At 43.4% G+C, this 21,951-nt stretch overlaps 2 protein-coding genes across 2 annotated transcripts in view; one reads left to right on the top strand and one right to left on the bottom strand.

Annotated features, from left to right (window-relative positions):
• Positions 1–2,387: 2,387 nt before the first annotated feature.
• On the bottom strand, positions 2,388–4,817 carry GPR27 (G protein-coupled receptor 27). The gene has a single exon (XM_067540214.1). It carries the CDS (start codon positions 4,386–4,388, stop codon positions 3,243–3,245), a length of 1,146 nt encoding a protein of 381 aa, XP_067396315.1. The 5' UTR covers positions 4,389–4,817; the 3' UTR covers positions 2,388–3,242.
• A 10,125-nt stretch (positions 4,818–14,942) lies between these two features.
• EIF4E3 (eukaryotic translation initiation factor 4E family member 3) overlaps positions 14,943–21,951 on the top strand; it is a 62,449-nt gene continuing 55,440 nt past the window's right edge. Inside the window, exon 1 of the mRNA XM_067542435.1 lies at positions 14,943–15,017. The gene's annotated coding sequence lies outside the window, so the exon portion shown is untranslated. The remainder of the gene's footprint in view (positions 15,018–21,951) is intronic.

The following is a 21,951-nucleotide window of genomic DNA, read 5'->3' as shown; positions in this document are numbered from 1 at the left end:
CCTTTAGATAGCACTGGGAATTGACTACAAGAATAGGGAGTAGTATACAGCGTTAGGTATTGGTTGACATTTTGTTTTATCTAAGCCTTTCAGTATATCAGAACCAGATTTTGCTGTCACTGAAGTCAGCAGCAAAACTACCACCATCTTCAAAGGGTGCAAGATCAGGATCAGTGCCCCTACATGGGATTTCGTGTACTGAGTTGGGAACGTCTCTGGTTTTAGTGAGAATGTCACACAGTGACATTGTCCTTTACAGCACAATGGGCTGATGCGGCTGTCTGAATTCCTAAATCTTAATAGAACAATCAATCTCCCGGAGGTGATCTTCATTTCCACCAGTGTTGACTACAGATTCCAGTTCATGCCTCTAGTCTTATAAGTGAAATCTGACTCTTGCAGTGGCAAGAACACTTTTAAATAACTGCCATCTTAACACTATACTTTAAAAAAGTAGTGATCTTCCCCCTAAAAGAGTAGAAGCTAAATTTAGTGGTCTCATCATCCTCAAAACCTCCTCCCCCCCCTTCCCAAAATTTTTTAAAATCAAGCTTAGAGAAAAAAATAATGGGTGTGTTATTTCTCTTGGTATGGAAAGGTAAGAGAACATGGAGGTGCATCTTCAGATTGTTAATGTGTCCTTAAAAAGCATTTTTGGTCATCACATTCTTGTATATCTGCAGGACATTTCTTAATTTTCAAAGTCAATGTTACTCTGTAAAACTTGAATACAAACTGAAAAAGAACTACAGTAAAACAAAACAAGGTATATACAAAAGGCAATTACCAATGACATATGGATGTTCTGTGAGTAAGCCTTAACTGAGTAATCAGTTACAATTGTAACATACAATTTTTATGTTCTTTGACTGCTACTCTAGGAAATAAAATATAGATATGGCTAAGAACTTCTTGATCACAGCAGAAATTTAGTTGTCAGTCTCCCCTCCCCCCCAAAAAATATTTCCATTTGCAATTCTGTAACTGTTGATTCACTTTCACTTTGTTGTTCAAAGTTTTGAACTATTTAAGTCACTATCAGGCTTCTTTTTCAAACTTTGGCAAAATCCAGCCACTGATGATTTAAATTCATATTCCTGTTTTTTAACCTTTTCCTCTGCTTTCTGCACATTTGTATTGAAGTGAAAGCTCAAGTCTCAAATCCTGCATCACATACTTCAGGAAATTTAGTCTCTTAGATTTTCTAGACTCAAATTTACAGCAAAAATGTGGTTTCACCATTCATTACCCAAATCTGAGGCTGTCTTCTCAGCCCTCTAATTTAACTGTCACACCTAACAAAAACTTGTAGTCTCTTCTATTAAGGGTAAGATACAGCAAACACATCTAGACAGCAACTTTACACTCAGGGCAGATATTCCTAATCGACTGGATGTATAACAATTTGGATTAGTGTTTATGGGAAATACTCCAGTAGCAGACATTGAAATTTCTTTGCAGAAATTAAGTTCCCTTATTATGAGTTAATTGTTATAAAACAGGGAAAATATTACCGTTTGCTAAATTGCACATCAGAGAGCTTCCTTGACAAACAGATGTTTTTGACTACATAACTCTGAAGTAACTAAGGCCATGTGTAACACTACCACTTTTGTCAGTATAATTTATGTCACTCAGGGGTATGAAAAAAAGCACACTCCTGAGTGACATAAGTTACACTGACAGACACGCCGGTGTGGACAGCGCTGTGTCGGTGGAAGAGCTTCTCCTGCTGACATAGCTACCGCCGCTCACGGAGGTGGTTTTATTATGCCAACGGAAGAGTGGCTACACAAGCAATCTTACCAGCAGCACAGCTGCATCAGTACAGCTGTGCCACTGTAAGCTCTCTAGTGTAGACATAGCCTGAATCATGGCATGGATCAGACTGGTTGGCTCAGGATCCCACTATCAGCAACTCAGTTAATATTTTAGGTAAGTCTTTACAGCATAAGCCACAATAATTATAAAAATGCCTAGCTCATTAATAATTCAAAATAACCTCCCTGATAAGTGTTACCTATAGATGAGCACAATGTTAAACCAAGCAACCCTGTTAAATTCCTTTGTCTACTAAAATTAGTGATTCATAATTATCCAGAATCTTCCCTGCATTAACAGAAGAGCAATTTTCTACATGGAAATTAGTTTTGGCAGACAGAAAAAGAATTGTGCTATTTAAACCTGTCACCCATCCTGAACTTGTCTTTTTAAAAATGCTTTAGTCATTTTTATGGGTATAAATATCTATAATTTGAACTGCAAATGAGAATTCAGTGCTTCTTCATGATCTCCTAAAGTGTGAATTATACTCAGACATAAGAGACATGCAATTTTGTATGCACACAAGTTATGTCCGAAAGTACTGTTCTGCCATTCTGAAACCATTTCATAAAGTTTTTCAGTATTTTATTAAAGGAAACAGTCAAAATGTACAAGTATGACCCAGTTTTGTAGATAACTTCCTACATAGTCAGTAAAATATGAATCCAATCTAGTTTAAAAACTGCTATAATTGATCATTTTTAAAGTTGATATTAATTTTAAAATCACATTTCACAAAGAATTCTGCAATATTACCAAATGAGTAGTGCAACAAGAAAATTGAAATTAGTTCTACACTGTGTTTGCATTTCAGGCAAAAGTTACATCACTGCTTTCAATACTTAAAATCACTTGAGAATGTCAACCCAACAGCTCCCTATAAAAACTGACTTCTGAACACATTAGGAACTTCCTCTTTTTCTTCTTGACTTCAAAACAAACAATAAAACAACACCTCGAGGTCATCAAAAATAACTTTAGTATAAAATTTTGTGTTGGCCTTTATCAAATCTTGAATAAAATTAAGCCTTTATCAAAACAGACAGGAATAGGAGATAAAACTACCATAGGCCTTTTATCCAGATCAGGTGCAAACACACCTACAAAGGTTAGAAGCAAGACCAAGAACTTGGAGCCCTGTTTTGTTTTTTAAAAACCACACAAAGACAAAGAAATAAAAATGCTTCTTACAGCCTAAGATTTGGGGTGTTTTGTTCATGTAAGTGGCCCCACAGGCAGCAATCTCTTATGTTTTGAAGATAGCATATGCAGAGTATAGAAAAATAAATGAAATAGCTGCTTACAGCCTAGAGTTTGGGGACTGGGTGGTGATTTGAATTTCCTCAGACACCATTCTCTTGAGTGCATATGCAGAAATATGGGAAATGATCTATTTTTCCATTAAAAGAAAAGCCACCCTACATCCCAAAGCTCTTGAGATCACAAAGGATGGTGCCCTGGGTGCTCTGCATGTTTTGGCAGCAGGGGAAACGGGCTCTGAAGCAGACCCTGAGCTCCTTGTTGAAGATGAAGCACAGGATGGGGTTGACTCCAGCCTGGGCGAATGTCATCCAGACCGAAGCCGTCAGGTAGACCTGGGGGATGGTGCTGGCTTTGATGAAGACCCGCAGGTAGCAGGCCACAATGTAGGGGGACCAGAGCAGCAGGAAGAGCAGGGTGATCATGTAGAACATCTTGCAGATCCTCTTCTCCATCTTGAACTCCTCCAGCACCAGCAGCCTCTTGATCTGGCTGTGGGTGGCCTGCCTGATGCCCACCAGGGTGGGTGGGGTGGGGCCCCTACCAAAGCCAGCCGTCCAGTTGGCAGCGGCTTGGCCGGTGGCTCCAGGCCCGTGGAAGGTCCAGTTCTGGCTGATGGCCGGGACCAGCTGGGCCGGCTTCATCTTGCGGTGGCCGTGGATGAAGAAGAGGAGCTTGACGTAGACCAGGTGGGTGGCGGCGATGACGGTGGCCAGCATGAGCATGAAGCCCAGGGTGTCGTTGGCCTTGACGTAGCGGTGCTCGAAGATGCACTGCTCCTCCTCCCGGATGAACTTGTAGGTGCCCACGTCGAAGACGGGCGGGAAGGCCATGGCCATGGCCAGGGTCCAGACCATGCAGACCACGGCCAGGCAGGTCCAGCCCGTCATGCGCTTGGCGTAGAAGCGGTGGTGGGCGATGGCCATGTAGCGGGTCACCCCCACGCAGAAGAGCAGGAAGGCGGCGTGGAAGCAGAAGAGGACGGCCAGGAAGGCCAGCACCTTGCAGCTGAGCGGCCCGTGGGGCCAGGCCCCCGCCCCGCTGCGCACCGACAGCATGACGAAGGGGAAGCAGGCCAGCGAGCGCAGCGCGTCGGCCAGGCAGAGGTCCAGCAGCAGGTAGTAGGGGGCGCGGTGCAGGTGCCGCTCCTTCAGGATCAGCCAGGCGAAGAGCGCGTTGCCGGCTAGGCTGACGCACAGGATCAAGCCCAGCGTGGCCAGCTTGAGGCCGGAGGCGCTGAGCGGGCCGCCGGGGCTGGGCAGGTGGGGGCTGCTGCTGCTGCCCAGCTCGCTGGCGTTCGCCATCGGTCGGGTGGGGCGGGCGCTTCTCCTTCTCCTCCGCCGCCGCTCGGCTTCCCTCACACGCTGGGGCCGGGGCGGGCGGCTGCTCGCCCAGCGCTCAGCGCCTCGCCTCCCTCCTCGCGGCGGCCCCCTCCCCAGGACGCAGGCGGCTGCCGGGGCCAGGCGTCGCCTCCATCCATGCCGCCCCCCCACTCCCCGCCCCCGTCACCTCTCCCCGCCGGCTCCGGCTCCGGTTCCCTCTGCGCGCTCGGGGCCGGCGCTGGGGAAGCTCCGCTGCCTCATGCGGGGGCCAGGCGGCGGCGGCGGCTCCGGGCTGGGCGGTGCGTGTGCGGCGGCGGCGGGGGGCGGCGGCGCCCCCATCCCGGCATCCTGCTGCTGCGGCGGCTGCTCCTCCCTGCCTCTCCTCCGCCTGGCTCGCCCGCCGCTGGCCCGGCCCCTGCGGCGCCCGGCGCTCAGCTCCCTCCTGCAGCCGCGGGCCGGCGCCTCGGCGGGGGACATGCAACCTGGAGCGCCTCCTCCTAGCCTCGCCGGGGGCGGGGGGGCTCCGGCGGCAGCATCCTGCGGCGTGGCGCCGCCTGCCCGCCCGCCCGCCGCTTGCTCGGCTCGCGCGGCCCCTCCGCGGCGCTGCTTCGAATCGCCGGCCCGCGCCCAGCCCGGCCGCCGCCGCCTCCTCGCGCCAAGCAGGCAGGGGAGGGGCCGGGCCGCTAGCTCCGGTGGGGGGGGGGGGGGCTCAGCTGCAGCCGAGGCGGGGGCCGCGGAGCCTGCGCGGAAGAGAAGGAGCCCCGGGAAAGGCAGGGGGCGCCCTCGCCTCTGTGAGGAGAGCGAGCGGGGGCGGGGGGGGCCAGGCCTCGAGGAGGGGCTGGAAGCGGCCCAGTCGGTCTCTTTAGTTGCCCTCATCCACTGGGGCAGCCGAGTCGGGGAGTGAGTGGCTGCTGGGCTCGGACACGTCTGTGCCCCTCCCTGCCAGAGAATAGGTTTTTATCCCTAGCAGTCGACAAATATTTGGGGCCAGAGCAGGGGGAGAAGTATCCCCCCTCCCCCCACGAGGGATGGACAGACAGACACACACAGCCAGGCTTAAATTCAGAGACTGTCCTCACATCAGCATGGATTTTACTTTCCCCTCCCCCCAGGGGATCGTCATCCTCATGGGTTACTAATGAGCGCCTGCCTCTGCCACCATCCAAAGGCGGGGACAGAAGAAGACCCCCAGTGAGGGATGCTGTGGAAAAGAAGCAGCTCCTGAAATGTAAAAGAGCGTGGGATCCGTTTGTTTCATATGACAACTAAAGCCTTCCGGAGCTTCGCTTTCACCTCTTCCTGGCAGAAATAATTTGTAACCTTAAAAGAGTGCATACGAATACAATTAAATAACTGCAAGTCTGGATTGCACAACCCGATCATCCTCATGTAGGCCCATTGATTTCTCTGGGGCGAGGCAAAGAGTAGGGTACTAATAAATATGGGTCGGAATGTCAAAATGTGGCCCAAAATAAATAACATTTGAAATGAAACATCTGTGTACAGATATTAACGCCACTTTCCTGGCCAAATGCCAGCGGAGACACTGCCTATCTCAGTTCCCACGCTTGTAGGGAAATTCATTTCTTTTTGTCTTAACAGCTGTGCGTTGTTAATAGCCTCCAGGTTCCACCCCAGAGGTAGCTGCATGTCAGAGAGGGGTGAAGTGATCCCTAATGTACATATAGTTTATAAAAAGCCCATTTCAGATGAAAGTATGTCCACGCAAAATATTGTTGTTAGATTTTGCCAGCTTTACACACACGGAGTTGTACCTGGGGTAGTCCCTTGATTTCAGTGGAACTAGTAACAGTAATTACAACTCTACATGAGTAAGGCTGACAGAATTGGGCCCATCATTATTTATTAGATAGTAATAATGAGTGAGATTTACAGATGGTTTGTGTGACAAAACAGGTAAATGTGGATACAAAATAAAGGCTGTTCCCTAGTAATGGGAGAGAATTCAGAAATACAGCTCCAGTGTTCTTTGAAAGATGGGGGGGGGAGGCCCTAAAGAACAAAAGGATGGGGATGGTGGACAAACGTGGCTTTAAAACACATAGGTGCTCCCTGTTTTCATGTCTAGGGACCTGCCCAGCTCCAGGCTTAAGTTACAGCAACCTTGGGGCTAGGCACCAGCTCAGAATAGCCACAGAAAGTTTTTTGTGACAAGGTGGTGGACACACCTTAGATCTGTCTAAACTAGCATGTACGCTGGTGCAACTGAACTGTTGGTGGCAGTTGGTATAATATGGGTATTAGTTTGGCTAGAGTACACAACACCCTTGGGGAGCCAGTGTAGAGCTAGCCAGTGTGGAGCAAGTCTCTGTGCTTCTGTTTCCTCTCCCACCTAGCACAGTGAAGACCTGTTCTCGGTTGGGGCCTATAGGTGCAACTGTAATATAAATAATTATAATATTACGTAGTTTTCTTAATAGCCTCGGGTGAGGGCCTTTGTCAAAGACTTCCCGAAAGTGCAAATGAATTATAGGAATCAGTTCAGTTTTATCCAGTATGATTTCTTCTTCAGGCTGTCAAAGTGGATTCCACATCAAATAATTAGTCCTTCATACCAGCTCAAGAAAATTACGATATTGGGCTAGACAGAATCTATTTGAATAGAACTTTCTGCCTAATTTCAGAATTTTACCATTGGGTTTGGTGTCAAAGGATCACATTCTGAGCTCAGTTACACCATAGTACGTTTGGATTCATTCCATTGAACTCACACCATTTGGTGTCACTAAGATCAGACTCACCCAACGAATTGCCCAGGGCAATTTATTCTAATTCATCACATAGATTTTGTTGATCCCTGGCTTTGTTCTGGTTTTTTAGTTTTATATATTGCTATCATCAGGGAAGCAGACAGACCCTGATAGCAAAATGCAGATAATTAAGTCTGCTTACTACCGATACATCCAAGCTGTTTTCAGCTGCTAGGTTTCCTCATTTGCACAGAAGTTTTACTATGCCTATGGGTCATTCAGTGTTCTGTGCAATTTTCAGGGCATTTCTTACATTTGTACAGCAGGCAGTTACTTGAGTGTGTGGCATGCAGTGTGTCCTTTACAGCTTGAATAGTCCTGCCTTCCTTGGCTCCAAGGTTTGCAGCAGTACCTTCCAGGAGGGAGCTAAGGCACTTGATATCCTAATTGCCCACAGTACCACAAAGGACTAAACTAATGGACTCTGGCACAGCAAAATGTAGGCTGCCAGGAGAGAAACAAAACGTTTTTCCAAGTGCAGCTACAGGGCTATGCAGGGGAGTAAGAGGGCGTTAGAACCGCTGATGTCTATGCAAGCTACTTGAATCTTGGATTCAGGGTCAAAGAGTAAGTGGGTAACTGCACACCTGCTATCCCCTCTCCTCCACAGCAAGAAGGAGGCAGGAAAGGAATTACGGTTCTCAGAGGAACAATTCCTTCCCTGTGCTGCTCCTGGGATGACACAGCTCTTACTCAGGACAAGATGTAAATTCCCAAGGCCAGATTCTGAACCACACCAGTTGACAGGCAATGTGGAGAAGGCTGAGCTCAGGGGAAGAGGAGGCAAAGGTGGCTTTTAAGCCATTTTAGCCTGGCTGCTGCAGGGGCTGAAATATTAGAGCAGCCCTGATGGCTGCTGTAATTTACATCGGCTTCCAAACAGATGCCTATGGGGGTCACTGCTGTGCAGAGTCTGCACAGTGCTCAGTGCTATTGGAGCAAAGCAGGTGGTGGGTAGGGGAGAAACAGAGAAGGAATTGGGTGGGTAAAATGGAGGGGGAGATTCTGGCCCTCACCTCTATACCCCACTCCAGCAGTGTATATGGGCAGCAAAGGGGCCAGAAAGAACTGGGAGAGAATTCTCTGGCATGAGTCCCTACATCAGTGTGGATTGGGGGTCAGAGAGAGCATGGCTGTAGCACTGAGCAGTAGGGGGATTCTGGGCTGCAGCGCCACTTGTTGGTGGGGCTGGTGTGAATCACAGCAGCCATCGGGACTTAAAAAGCACCTTTGTCTCCTCTTCCCCTGGGTTTTGCTTTCTGTGCTCGGCCGTTCAGCAGGCACAGCACAGAATCTGGCCCTGAAAATTTACGTCTCATCGGGAGTAACGGGCAGCACACAGCTGTGTCCTCCCAGGCTGGCAGGGGCTCTGGCTTGATCCTTAGCCCGTGTCCCAAATACTTTCCTCTTCTTTTCTGGATTACTTCAGAGATTATAATAATTGGTATTACTGTTGTACCTAGGAACCCTGGCTAACTTTACTGGAAAAGTTATCCAGTGCTCTCAGACACTACCAAAATACAAATAATTGGGCAGCTGGAGGAGCATGCAAAAGGGGCTCACTGAAAGAATACCTCCATCAAATACTGTTCAGAAAGAGCAAATGCATGGGACACTGTCAGCATTATAGATTATAGGTAGGATTCAGATTATAGGATCTTTATTCATAGACCAGGGCTCTGCTGTATAAACACAGAACAAAAAAGTAGTCACTGCCCCAAGAAATGTACAATCTAAGTATAAGATAAGAGACAACAGATGAATACAGATTAGATGGGGGAGTAAAAGGAAACAATGAGACAGCGTTATGTTTGTGGTATGTAACCTATCATTGAAATCAGTTTCTGGATGACTGGAGTATAGCTAATGTGAGAGCATTTTTACAATCTAGTAAACCTAATTTCAGTACCAGGCAAATTGGTTACAGTAAAGAATAGAATTATCAGACACACAGATGAACACAATTTGTTGGGGGAGAGTCAATACGGTTTCTGTACAGGGAAATCATGCCTCACCAATCTAATATAATTCTTTGAGGGAGTCAACAAGCATGTGGACAAAGGTGATCCAGTGGATATAGTGTATTTTGATTGTCAGAAAGCCTTTGACAAGGTCCCTCACCAAAGGCTCATAAGCAAAGTAAGTGGTCATGGGATAAGAGGGAAAGTCCTCTCCTGGATCAGTAACTGGTTAAAAGATAGGAAACTTAAAGGGTGGGAATAAATGATCAGTTTTCAGAATGGAGAGAGGTAAATAGTGGTGTCCCACAGGGGTCTGTACCAGGAGCAGTACTGTTGAACATATTCATAAATGATCTGGAAAAAGGGGTAAACAGTGAGGTTGCAAAATTTGAAGATGATACAAAACTACTCGAGATAGTTAAGTCCAAAGAAGACTGCGAAGAGTTACAAGGATCTCACAAAACTGGGTGGCTGAACAACAAAATGGCAGATGAAATTCAATGTTGATAAATGCAAAATAATACACATTAGAAAACATAATCCCAACTATACATATAAAATGATGGGGTTTCAAGTAGCTGTTGTCTCTCAAGAAAGAGATCTTGGAGTCATTGTGGACAGTTCTCTGAAAACATCTACTCAATGTGCAGCGGCAGTCAAAAAAGCTAATGGAATATTGGGCATCATTAGGAAAGGGATAGATAATAAGACATAAACTATCATATTGCCTCTATATAAATCCATGGTACGCCTACATTTTGAATACTGAGTGCAGATATGGTTGCTCCATCTCAAAAAAGATATATTATAATTGGAAAAGGTACAAAAAAGGCAACAAAAATTATGAAGGATATGGAACAGCTTCCATATGAGGAGAGATTAATAAGACTGGGACTTTCCAGCTTGGAAAAGAGACGACTAAGGGGGGGTTATGATAGAGGTCTATAAAATCATGACTGGTGTGGAGAAAGTAAATAAGGAAGTGTTATTTACTCCTTCTCATAACTCAAGAACTAGAGGTCACCAAATGAAATTAATAGGTAGCGGGTTTAAAACAAACAAAAGGAAATATTTCTTCACATAAGACTGCACAGTCAACCTGTGGAACTCTTTGCCAGGAGGTGTTGTGAAGGCCAACACTATAACAGGATTCAAAAAAGAACTAAATAAGTTCATGGAGGCTAGTTCCATCCATGGCTATAAGCCAGGATGAGCAGAGATGCAAAACCATGCTCTGAAGTGTCCCTAGCCTCTGTTTGCCAGAAGCTGGGAATGGGCAACGGGATGGATCCCTTGATGATTACCTGTTCTGGTTGTTCCCTCTCAAGCACCTGGCATTGGCCACTGTCAGAAGACAGGATACTGGGCTAGATGGACCATTGGTCTGACCCAGTATGGCTGTTCTTATGTACTTAGTGTTGGTCAGCATGATAGGCAGTGGTATCAGTGCAAAGACACCCTAACCATTGTCAATTTTTTGGAGGCATGATGGTAAAGAAGAGTTTTAAGGAGGGATTTTAAATGAGGATAATGAGGTAGCCCTATGGGGAGATTCCCCAAGGAATAATCCTTTGCAACAACTGGAAAACAGAAAGTGACACATCATTAAAGTAATATTGCGAATTACCATGAAAATAATGTACGGAATTTATAACATTACCTGATGTAAGTGGGTTGCACAGCCACCATGCTCACCCACTGTAGCCTATATCACACACTGCAATGGTGCCCAAAGAAGTTAACAATGAGTACAGAATAAAACGGTGATTTAAAGCAAAACAGCTCCTTTCCAACTCCACTTTCAGGAGTTCCAGCTGCCAGGTCACAGAGATGGACTATTCAGGACTGCCATGACAGTGGATTAGATTTGCACAGGAAAGCTTTGCCATCATTAAAACTAGATTTAAACATTTTTGGCTTGTCTCTGTTCATAGGAGTATTGCCACAGTAATGCAAAACATGCAAGTTAGACCTGACCAGGATGTCCTTCCCCAGGGTCTCTGAGATAATGGAGAATGACTGAGTATTAATGAATCCAGCACAACAACCTTCCACCCAGCCACTAAACGTGCATATGGTCCAGAGGTATTTGACAGCTAGCTCTCAGATTTTTGAAGGGGTTATCCCTGATCGTTTAATCCTTGATGTGTTCCATAGTTGGGGAGTATATTCTGTCCTGAGAGGAAAATGGACTCTGACTTAATGGATCTATTCCATCTCTAACTACTATGTGCCTGTAGCTGTTGAAGAAAAAAAGAAAGCATAGCTCCACACTGACATTAATCCTCCTCCTCGGTAAGCTGGATGTTTTGAACTAGAACAGTTACTTGCATTTTCCCCGTGTGATTGTGGGTCAGGCTTGGCTTCTCTATTCTTCTCCATAATTGAACAGAAGATTATTTTGACTGGAAATAACCAGCCACAGGTACCATGACCGCAAGTGCCCCATGCATGCCACTTACTAAAAGTTCTTTAGCACGCGCATTCCCTACAACAGTTGTTAGCCTTTTAAGAGCTCACTCAGTGGTGAGGGAAGAAAAGGAGGGGGAAAGAATAGGCACTTGGCATTCAGTTCTATTGCTGTCTTTTTTAAGGTTGACATTCTGCACTGTTGATAACGTACTATTCTTTAGAAACTGAGCTTTTGTGGACCAGTTCCTTGGTGACAGAGGACACAGCAGTGGCAAGACAGGAAACGGCATCATCATCAAGTCTTTCTATCTGAGCTTTTGGCTGCTGTTCCAGACCCTGCTGGACACGTGTTGAGAAAGTTGCAAAAAATAATTATATGAAAATCTTTAAGGAAACTTCTGTGTGCATGCAAGTTTTTTTCCTGCCTCGATCCACTTTGCCATGTTACCCTCTCTTTTGGGTACAGCTTATCTGATTTGGTAGCAGTTTACACCCTGCTTGCACATGTGTAAATGACTAATCACTATGCAAGGCAGTGACAACTCAGGCCCTGTATCTGACTGAACCAGTGTCTAGATCTTAATGCTGACCTGCTCTATTAAACAGGTGTTGGAAGCCTGCAAGGAAAAGCTAATTGAACCTGGCTCATTATGGCAGGTGCAGATCATTGACTCATCCTGGCTATAAAGGAGGTGGCTGTCACCCTCTCTGGTCAGTGGTGAAAGATCTGAGTTTGGGTTTTAGCAAGGTGCTCGTATGCTAGTGGAGCTGGCTATTAAGGACTGCTTGAACATCTCAGCTGGTGGTCATTGTGCTGGAGCAGCGTGAAGATACTATCCGAGTGTTTATAATGTCCAACAAAAGGGAAGAGCTGAAGCTCTTCAATTCCTTGAACAGCGTGCTCTGGCTCCCTCAAACTGACAAACCCACAGGCTTTGTCAGTCGTGATCTTGAATCACTGCTATTCTGCCTGTGTATCTAATGTCTCAGCTCCTTATTCTGCAGTTAATGAGCTTGTGGGGATACAGAGGTGCTTAAGCTCTTTAGTCCAGAGATAAGCAGCTTGCTGCACTTAGAAGCTCCACCTGCCCCTGGCTGTGAAGCTATTTTGCCTTTCAGCCTCAAAATCCCCTGCTTCAGCAGCTGAGGTTATAAAATCTTGTGGGTAAATAGATGTGCTATTAATTGTCTGCATGTGTTGCATCGTTCTTTAAGGGCTGGATGACACCTCTCCACGGAGCTGAATACACAGGCTGTGAAATTAGGGGGCTGAGAGGGAGGGAATTCTTGTCCCCACCCCTCAGCAATGCAAATAAGGAATTGCTGATCTACTGCTAGTCCTACTATGGTCATGCTCACCAAACCTGGCCCCTGGGACAGAGTGCTAGCCTATAAGCCCTTGTGGAGCTGTGTTGCATAGCATGAAGGAGGTTCAGACCCCCTTAATGGGCTCCCTGCATTCTGCCCTTGGTGTAGTAGGACCCTTTGAGGCCCCCGCATTCAGGGCCCTCCATGCCTGTTGGGAGGCTGAGGGGGCATTTGTCTTTTAGTGTATAGCTTTGTGTGTCATGTACTCTTCCCCATTCATAACTTTATGGTTAAATCTTTCTTGTATACAGATTTAGCAAGATGTGTTCTCTCTACAGAAAGGTCTATTTAGAGACCCTGGGCTGAGCCTGTTAACATTGAAGTAAATGATAAAACTCTGATTGATTAAAACAGAAGTAGAAAGCAAGTTTGAGTAACCGAAATCTTTGAGAGTGTGCTGTGAAAAGCAAGTGGGCACAGTTATTTTATCATGTGGAAAAGGCTTTTTAAAAATTATTTTTTTTTAAATGGCTTAAAAGATTTTGCTCAAGCTTTCCACAAAAACAAAGCCACTGCTAAGCAGGGACAAAGCATGGAAGGTTTCAGAGAAAAAGGGTTGTTTTGGTATGTTCTGAGCATGTGGTATGAAATCAGGTTAGAATGGAAGTTGTTTTGCAATAGCTTGACTTCATGTGTAATAGCTTGACTTCATGTGTCTTTTAAATTTTGAAGTTGCCCTCCATAGAATACCTCTAGATTTGATCTCCTAATTGAATTACTTGGCATGATAGCAGTAATAATGGAATCATATGTTGTTGCTAGGTTATGATGGGATATATCACAAATAAGCATCTTTAACCACACCTGTTGCTCAGGTATGAGTCCATCTAATAATAATTGCTTAAATATATTTATATAGTGCTTTTGGTGTGCTGATAAATTTTGTTTTTCCAGTGATACAGAAAGTGGTCAGGTAAGAGTTTTACAACGTAATTGTTTAGATAATAGCTTAATAATTCCTACTAACAACTATGTTGTCTGAAAGTATTTCTTCTTTATAACTTACTAGCATTAATTTGCATGTTACTATTAATTCCAGAATTCAGTAAGCATTTTGAAACTTTATTTAAAGTTAAAACTTTACTATTTTTATTTTAAACCATCAAAGGGGTGACATTGAGATATGATTTATTTGTACTTATTCAAAATTGTTACACCTCTCATTCACTCTCATGTTATAAGATTATTTATTTAACTTTCAACAAATAATACCTGAAATCTGATGTTACTGTTATACTATCCTTTGTATATTAGGTTTCAGGTGATTTATGAATGATAGCTGTGAAGAAGCTGGATTTAGAGTCTCACTTGGCCTGTGTGCCTAAGTAAAGCAAGCCACTGCCCTCTACCCCCGGTACATCCTTTGCTTCATTGGACAGGCTATTCAGACCTTGAGTCGAGCAAATAGATGGGGTGGGGTTAGATATGGGTACATTTACAGGCACAAGCTAAACTGATACAAGATTTAAATGAATGTAAGAGAGTACACGTACAACAGCCACACCAGTTTAACTAAATTGACTTAAGTTAAATGGGTGCAATTTCTGTGTTTAGACAAGACCTAAGTCAGGTTGCTAGGATGGGCTGGTATACCCTGGGGAGAAAAGAGGAATTAAGGAAAGAACTGGGGCTCAGAGATGTCTCTCTGAGCTACAGTGCCTCCCAAGGTGACAACTGGGATGATGTATCTTGCTCAGGACTGTGTCTATGGTAAGAATCTTGGGGGTTAAGTAAGCTATCCAGCACTTTTTCTATTTAAACTCCAACATTATCTCTTTTTAAAAAAATTATGCTATGGAAATAGTGCAGAAAAAGGGTATCTCATTTTTATGAGTGTTCATAGGTCTGTACTGAGCTTTTGTGGCCTACTAACTAAAGCTTTTAAAACATTTTTATCATGCTATATTATTATTTTAACTTTTAAGACAGTCTAATGAAAGAGAATCTATTATTTTAATAGCTCTCTCTCTCTCTCCAGCTCTCCGGTAAGAGGTCTTACTGACTTACTGAAGTAAGTAGAATTTCCAATGTCAGCTGGAAACTGACAGGAAAGCTGTGACATGCACTGGAGATCCGTGAATACTGTAACCAAAATTTGAGTTGAGTTTAAATGTCAAAATGCCCCAGAACTTCCAGATGCCCGTTTGGGTTGTCAGACATAATGGATTGCTTTCTTTGTTCTTCTGGCCATGTTTTAACCCCTTGTGTATTGAGGATTTTTATTCTTATTTTTGGTTCTCACATTCTTTCCAACTAGGTTCAATTGGACAAGAGTGTTCGGAACAAAAACTCTACTTCATGATGACCCAGAGCTGTATCGGAATGAGGGAGAAAGCGCCTTAAAACATCCAACATAAAATTTGCAAACACATGGGAAATAAGGAAAGGGAGCTTGTGTAGTGCTGTAGAAAACAGGGTACTTCAATCTTCCAGAATATTATTTTTAATAGTTGAGAGTCTTATGTATTAATCCTGCAGTCTTTACTCATGTGAGAAAATGGCATTTCTCTTGTGAGTGAGTGCTGTGGGAATGGACCTGGAGATTTATGATGTTTTTTTTGTTTGTTTGCCCTTTAAATGTTGTAGTTAGATTTAAAAAGTCTATGGCGGGAAGGATCAATTATGCACAATCAGTAAAATCCATCCCTCTAGTGAGATGCCATTTAACACCCATTTAAGACTCATGTTTTAAGGGCTTAAGTGGTGGAAATGGACATCTAGCCTGGGATGAATTTCCCCCATGCTGTACGTTCGGGTAGCTAAAGTGAGTCCTATGATCAAAACTTGGCTCATCAAGTTCTGTAAGGCACCCAAGGTGTGATCCTGCTCCCATCAAAGAAAATAAGAGTAAGACTGAGTCCTAGCATGCAATGCTCCATTTTATCCGGGTTGACATGCCAAATCCATGTCTATAATAAGAGAAACACTTGCATACCTTTTATCTGGCTGTTGATAGAATTGAGAATTGGGATGTAAAAATTAGTTTAATTTAAAATCTGTTTAAACGTTCTAAAAATAGAACGTTTAAACGGTCAAACACTGGGGGCGGGGGGCACGCACATGCTGGGCAGCTCTCCCTTGCGGGGAGCTGAGCTGAGTCAAGCACAGCTACAGCTCATCCCCACCTGCCGGGAGCCAAGCCCAGTTGCGCCTTGCCTCTCCGCCTGGGCTCCGCGCTGTTCACTGGGAGCCGAGCCCAGCTGCCGCTCCCCTCCGCCTCCCAGTTTAAACAGTAATCAGCTGTTTAAAACGTTGAAACAGCTGATTACCGTTTAAACGGTTAACCTTTTGCATCCCTAATTGAGAGTCAAAAAAATTATTTCAAACAAGCGGGAAATAAAGCACTACTATATTGGTGAAACAGGATCACTTTACGACCCAAGTTTTCATGGAGTCTGTTGCCATGATACTAACAACCATTCGGATTTTTTTTATTTTAACAGATTCATTCTAACCTCATGTACAAACAATATATTAATAGGAGCTTTAATATTTATTAGGAGGCTATGGGCCTGTTTCTGATCTCATTTACAATAAGATTTCAGTGGCGTTTCCCCAATTTACAATTTATCCATTTTTTAAAAAAAATCTGCGTGTGTCAGTTACATTCATGAAGCTATTCTCCCTCTAGGGGCTAACTTACATAGAGGTCCATGGCTTTGCTTTCCTAAAGTACTGATGCAGCCTTGGGGATGGACGTTGCTGACTTTGGCATAGAAGATTGTTGGCTGAATCATAAAACAGATTCTAATGCATAATCTGCAAAAGATGAAAAGAGAGTTACCATCTTTTCTTTTCTTTTTTATATTCTCTCTCTTGTGGAATCTTGTTAATTCTTCACTATTTAAATTATGTTTGCTGCTCCCAGACTTTGCAATTCCCAGGTCAAGTTGACTGTAGTACACCGATTGAAATGTTTTGCCCAGTGTGTAAGATGTCTCTTCTATATATTGCTCCCTTCAGCTATGAACCATAATATACACAACATAAAAAGATTTCCATCTGAGCTGATGTCTTAGCATAAAGTAGCTGTTAGATGCAGTGCCAATAGCATTTCTCAAAACAAAACAAAAAAGTCAAATCTTTGGAGGACAGTAGTAACCAAATAATGAATACATATTTGGGAAAAATGCATATGATAAGTGAAGCATGTTACAGATATTTCTTGCTGACATGAGACAAAGGAAAGATGTTTGGAGGGTCTTTTTCTTTATACATCCAATCCTGGTTTTCAGGCTCTATTCTGATTATATTTTCTTTCTTTGCATTTATGCATCGGAAACTCCTATCCTGCTTCATGTTTGTTCTTTTGTGTGTGTCATGGCCTGATCCAATGCCTTATGACAGTGGGAGCAGAGGTGTTCTCTAAGGGGGAATTAATGGTCTAGTGGTGAAAGTAGAGTCAGGAGATCTAGGTTCCATACCAAGCTCAAACTCTGAGGCCTAGATTCTTGTGCTTTGTTGAAACTGTGTTGCCCGAACGTCAGTAGAGCAGGTCACAGGAGGATGAAGGATCTGATCTAGTGCCCATTGAAGTCAATGGGAGCCTTTAGCTTAACCTCAGTGGGTTTGGGATCAAGCCCAGATTTTTTCCATAATGTTTTCCATTGGGCTATGGAGGGGAAGGTATTTTCCCCTGTTATATTCTCAATCCCCCCACCCCTACCCCTTCCAGTTGCAGATTCCCAAGGTAATTCTGAAGCATCTTGCTTAGGAGAATGCTATAGAAGCACTGTCTATGCCCTTAATAGTAACCTTCCAATCTGGTATAGGAATTGAGGCTTAATACATTGTACATCATGTTGAGATCCTTGAACCAAAGGTGATATAGAACAGGAAAGAATGGTCATTATCATTATTGTTCCAAAAGGATACAGGATAGTTTTAGATCAAAATATATTTTTCTACCAGTTGTGAGTCATAAAGTAGATAATACCTTCTTCCCATCTACTGTAACATATCAAATTAGGATGCTGGCCTGAAAAAGCCAGCCTGTTCAGAACCCCAGATGTCTGTATGGTTACTCTTCTGACCTCTTCTTTGGCTGCAGTGTCTTTTTCAATCAATGTAGGCAGTTTGGCCTTCTATAGCTTTCACCTTAGGTCTTGCCTCATGAGCAAAACTATGAAGAAAGTCCAAAAAGAAAAACAGGCTCCTCTGCCCCAGAAGAAAGGAACCTTTCAGCCAGTTGTCATAACTGAGATCATGAAATACCATATACATTCTACTGACCATTTTACATTGTGTTCATTTATTTAACACCTTCAGTATCAAACTGCTGGGCAAAGTTTCAATTTTTTGACCTTTTATTTGAAGATCAACTTATATCAGGCAACCAGAATTTCCTGCTCCCTTGGGTGATCACTTAAGACATTTTCCACTGAACCCTCTCCAATGCATTATCTTTTGTAATCCAGGTGCTGCATGTTAATGATTTCATAGTGTAACAGTATATGCAATTTTCTTTGCAATTATAATAGAAGCGGCAGCAATTTTGCGATAGTAAAAACTCCATAACGGTTTTCATTGCAAGCTCAGTTTGGGTCAGTTTTTTTCCCTCCAAACTGAAATTTTCCAAGCTTGCTGTCCTCCCCAAAGATGCTTTTTTTTTTTAAATTTTTGAACAAAATCAATTCAGTCCCTTTCCTGTGTTCTAAATATGTATAATTTCTTTCCCACTATTTTTTAAAAAAAGTTCTTGCTACCTTTTTTTCAAAAATGCTCTTCAGTGAAAAATGTACTGAAGAGGCAATGGGATTAGAGAAGGTCGCTGTTTGCTTTGTAATGCGCCAAGAGATTTAGAGGATGAAAAGCTTAGAGATGAGTACTATGCACTTCACAGATTTGGCAAAAAGGAGCCCAGCTCTGACCATTCTTAGTTTCTCCTCGGGAGAAAACTCCAATTCCAAACTAAATACTACATTTAGGATGCCCGGCTAGGTACTCAAAAGTCAGGAAATGCCATAGCTAAGGTTGCACTGCAGCTATAACTCTGAGCACCTCTGGTTGGATATGCCAATAGGAAACACTGCAGTATGCAGGACTGGGTCCATGCTTTGTATCAAAAATAAGGGGGAGCCCATTTGTTTTTAACAAAATAAAGTTACGTAATGGATTTTAGCTCTATCATGTTCCCTGTTTGCAGCAGATGAAGAACACATTAAATAGAGTATTTCACTGCTCATATCATTTGAATACATTCTGTTTCCATGGCAACGTCTGCTTAGCAGCTTTGCTGATATGAAATCTTTCCTAGATGGCAGATCTCTTGCCAAAAACAGTGCAGTTCGATATAATATACATTTTTAGGCCTTTAAAGCATTTCCTTTAACCTTTTAGAGGTAAATATAATGGATTAAAGGACGCTGTTATTTTATTCTCAACGTTTCTTTGGCTTTTGGATGGTTTGCTTGTCACTCTTTCCAGCTACCATCTGCAAGTCTTTTATTTCTGACAATGCCTCTTAACCCACAGCACTGTTGCAGTTAATGATTCAGTACTAAGTGACTGTAACATTAAGTTTTGATCCAGCAGAAATTAGCTTTCATGGCTGCTAGCCCATTCTGTGAGCCAAGGATACCAGAATCAATTAGTAATAGCAAAAGAATCCATGGAACTTGGGGCCTGATCCAAGTCTGACTGAAGTCACTGGAAGTGTCTGTTGACTTCAGTGGGCTTTGGACCAGGCCACTGGTGACAGAAGATCCCAAGTTTGCTTAGAATGGAGGTGTGATCTTTTGTATTAACTTAGACGGGATAAAAAGACCAAAGGTGTTAACATATCCCAGTCACTGTCCAGCAGTAAACAGTGTTAAACGAGATCCAGGGTTTGGTATACAGCGACCTCAGCCTGCTAAGGACCATGGCTAATACACCATTAAAAAGTCTTTTAATTTTTAATTAAAGATAAAGAAAAGCTGGAAAAAACAGTCACAGCGTGTGAAATGTGATATACAGCTTTTATTTTAACAACAGTTTTTGTACCCTTTCTCTGGGAGAGTCTTAAAAGGAAAAACTCCCTTGTTTGACTGCCTTTTAGATGTAATAACTGTTCTTTTGGGTAAGAGAAGAAATCAGCTGAGGTAAGATGGAGCTGTTGCTGCTGCTGTTAAAGTCCAATTCCATTTCATCTCAGGGGGTGTTGGGATTCAGGAGGAGCTGGTAGGGGTGGCAATGCCATCTCAGTCCCTCTCTCTGGCATGGTCTGGCCAGGACATCTCTCAAGATTAGGATGACGGAGGCCTGGGATCCCAAGTGGTGGCAGCCATGATGGTGAAGCTTGCTTCTGTGTAGCCTTTAACTGTTCTTCCATATCCTCCCCCTCCTCTCCACCCCAAAGTCTCTTTCTTTAAAGAGCCAAAAAAGGAGTGATGGGTGGAATAGCCCCATCCCCTCATTATTTTGTCCACCAGTTAGGCCTAATATCTGACACCAGTATTAATTTCTTATTAATTTAGTTAATTTCTGGGTCATTAATTTCTGATTCCACATCTCCTGTTTTTACCAACCATGATTTCAATATAGTCCTGCATTACAATAACGTGGCCTTTTTTGTTTGAGTTGAATTAACAGCAAATGGGAGTGGAGGGGATTTTAGCAGTCACAAATAGTAGGGGAAAGGATTCCACCAAACAATCTATTTTAAGATATGGCCTACTCATGAAAATGTCTGAATGCCCCATTCTAAACAACCATCATTTAAGATTAAAATAGATGTTTATATTTAATACTTCCTGTGATGGGCGTGTCTCTTTGCAAATAAGAACCAGATCTTGCATTTGTAAAACTCCTACTGAAGTCAATAAGACTCAATAAGACACAGACTGTAATCGTAGGCCCTAAATGTAAATCACCTGTCACCCCCACCCCAGTTTTTAAGGCAGTATTCATAACTTCTTCCTGATGCTTCCAAAGCGCCTACTCCAGCCCTGTCTCTGTAATCACTGCCCCAACATGAGACTGGTTGAGGCTCTGCTATGGCAGAGAGGTGCAAGAACTCAAATTAGATGCTGGAAAGTGATGCTGGAGGCACACCGCTACAGTTTCAGAGCTAGCTGCACCTCTGTTGCCTCCCTGGGCTCTTTGACTCCTTGGGTGCCAGGCCTTGTGCTTTTATTTATCCCAGGATGGAATTTTGCAGTTCTCTCACTCTTCATCTCAGCCCTGGGCTACAGTAGCCTGTTTTATCAGCTGTGCTTATCCAGCAGGTCTGACTGGTTTCACATCTCTGGTTCTTCCCTTTGGGAGTCTGTGAACAGTCATGTACAGTGATCAAGGCAGCCCTCTTAAAATCAAAGTATTGTTTGTTTTAGCAGTAGGAAGAAAGCATTAGAGAAAAACTGTCTATGCATGTCTATGGCTTACCATCTGCCGATGGTGACCTAAGCAGTTTAAACTTCTTCAGGGACCCTAGTGGGTCCTGGTATCTCAGTCCAGTTTCCCTCTAACATCTCTCTCTTGACAGAAGGTTACTTTTTAAATTGGCAAATGCTTTTGTCTTGTGTTCATAGACGTTTTCTTGCCCCGGTCCAAATCAGTTTTGTAATTTGATTGGCGATGAAGCAAAATTAATCAAAGGTAATATCTCTGTCTTTGTCCCTTCACAACTCCTAAATGTTTGCTGAGAGGTGACTTCTCCTGAACCATTTTCTTTCCTACCTGTTTTTTCCAGACAGACTTCTGTTGAATTAACATAAAATAATCATACAAAAAATACTCTGCGCTAGGGCAACATACAATATTCATAAATAACTACAGAGCAGCTCCAAATCCATCACCTGCAATATGTGATAGTACTATATGCTCCACTCCCAGCCATTTTCTTTTTAACTGTCAGTTAAGAGAACAGAGATTATGGCATACTCTTATCTCCTCAGTTTGATCATGGCTTGAAAGTTATCAAATTCTTTACTGGCTTTATAGATACAAAAAGCAGAAGTTTCCAGTACAGACCAGTATTTACTTTGTAAAAGGAGATGGCAGAGGATGACTTTTATCAGTGTGTATCCCTTTAAAGAAAAATCTTTCAAGTGT

Source organism: Emydura macquarii, unplaced genomic scaffold (assembly GCF_026122565.2).
Source record: "Emydura macquarii macquarii isolate MOO-44397 ecotype Brisbane River unplaced genomic scaffold, CSIRO-AGI_Emac_v2 contig_71, whole genome shotgun sequence".
Taxonomy (NCBI): Eukaryota; Metazoa; Chordata; order Testudines; family Chelidae; genus Emydura; species Emydura macquarii.
This window is presented reverse-complemented; position numbering and strand designations above follow the sequence as displayed.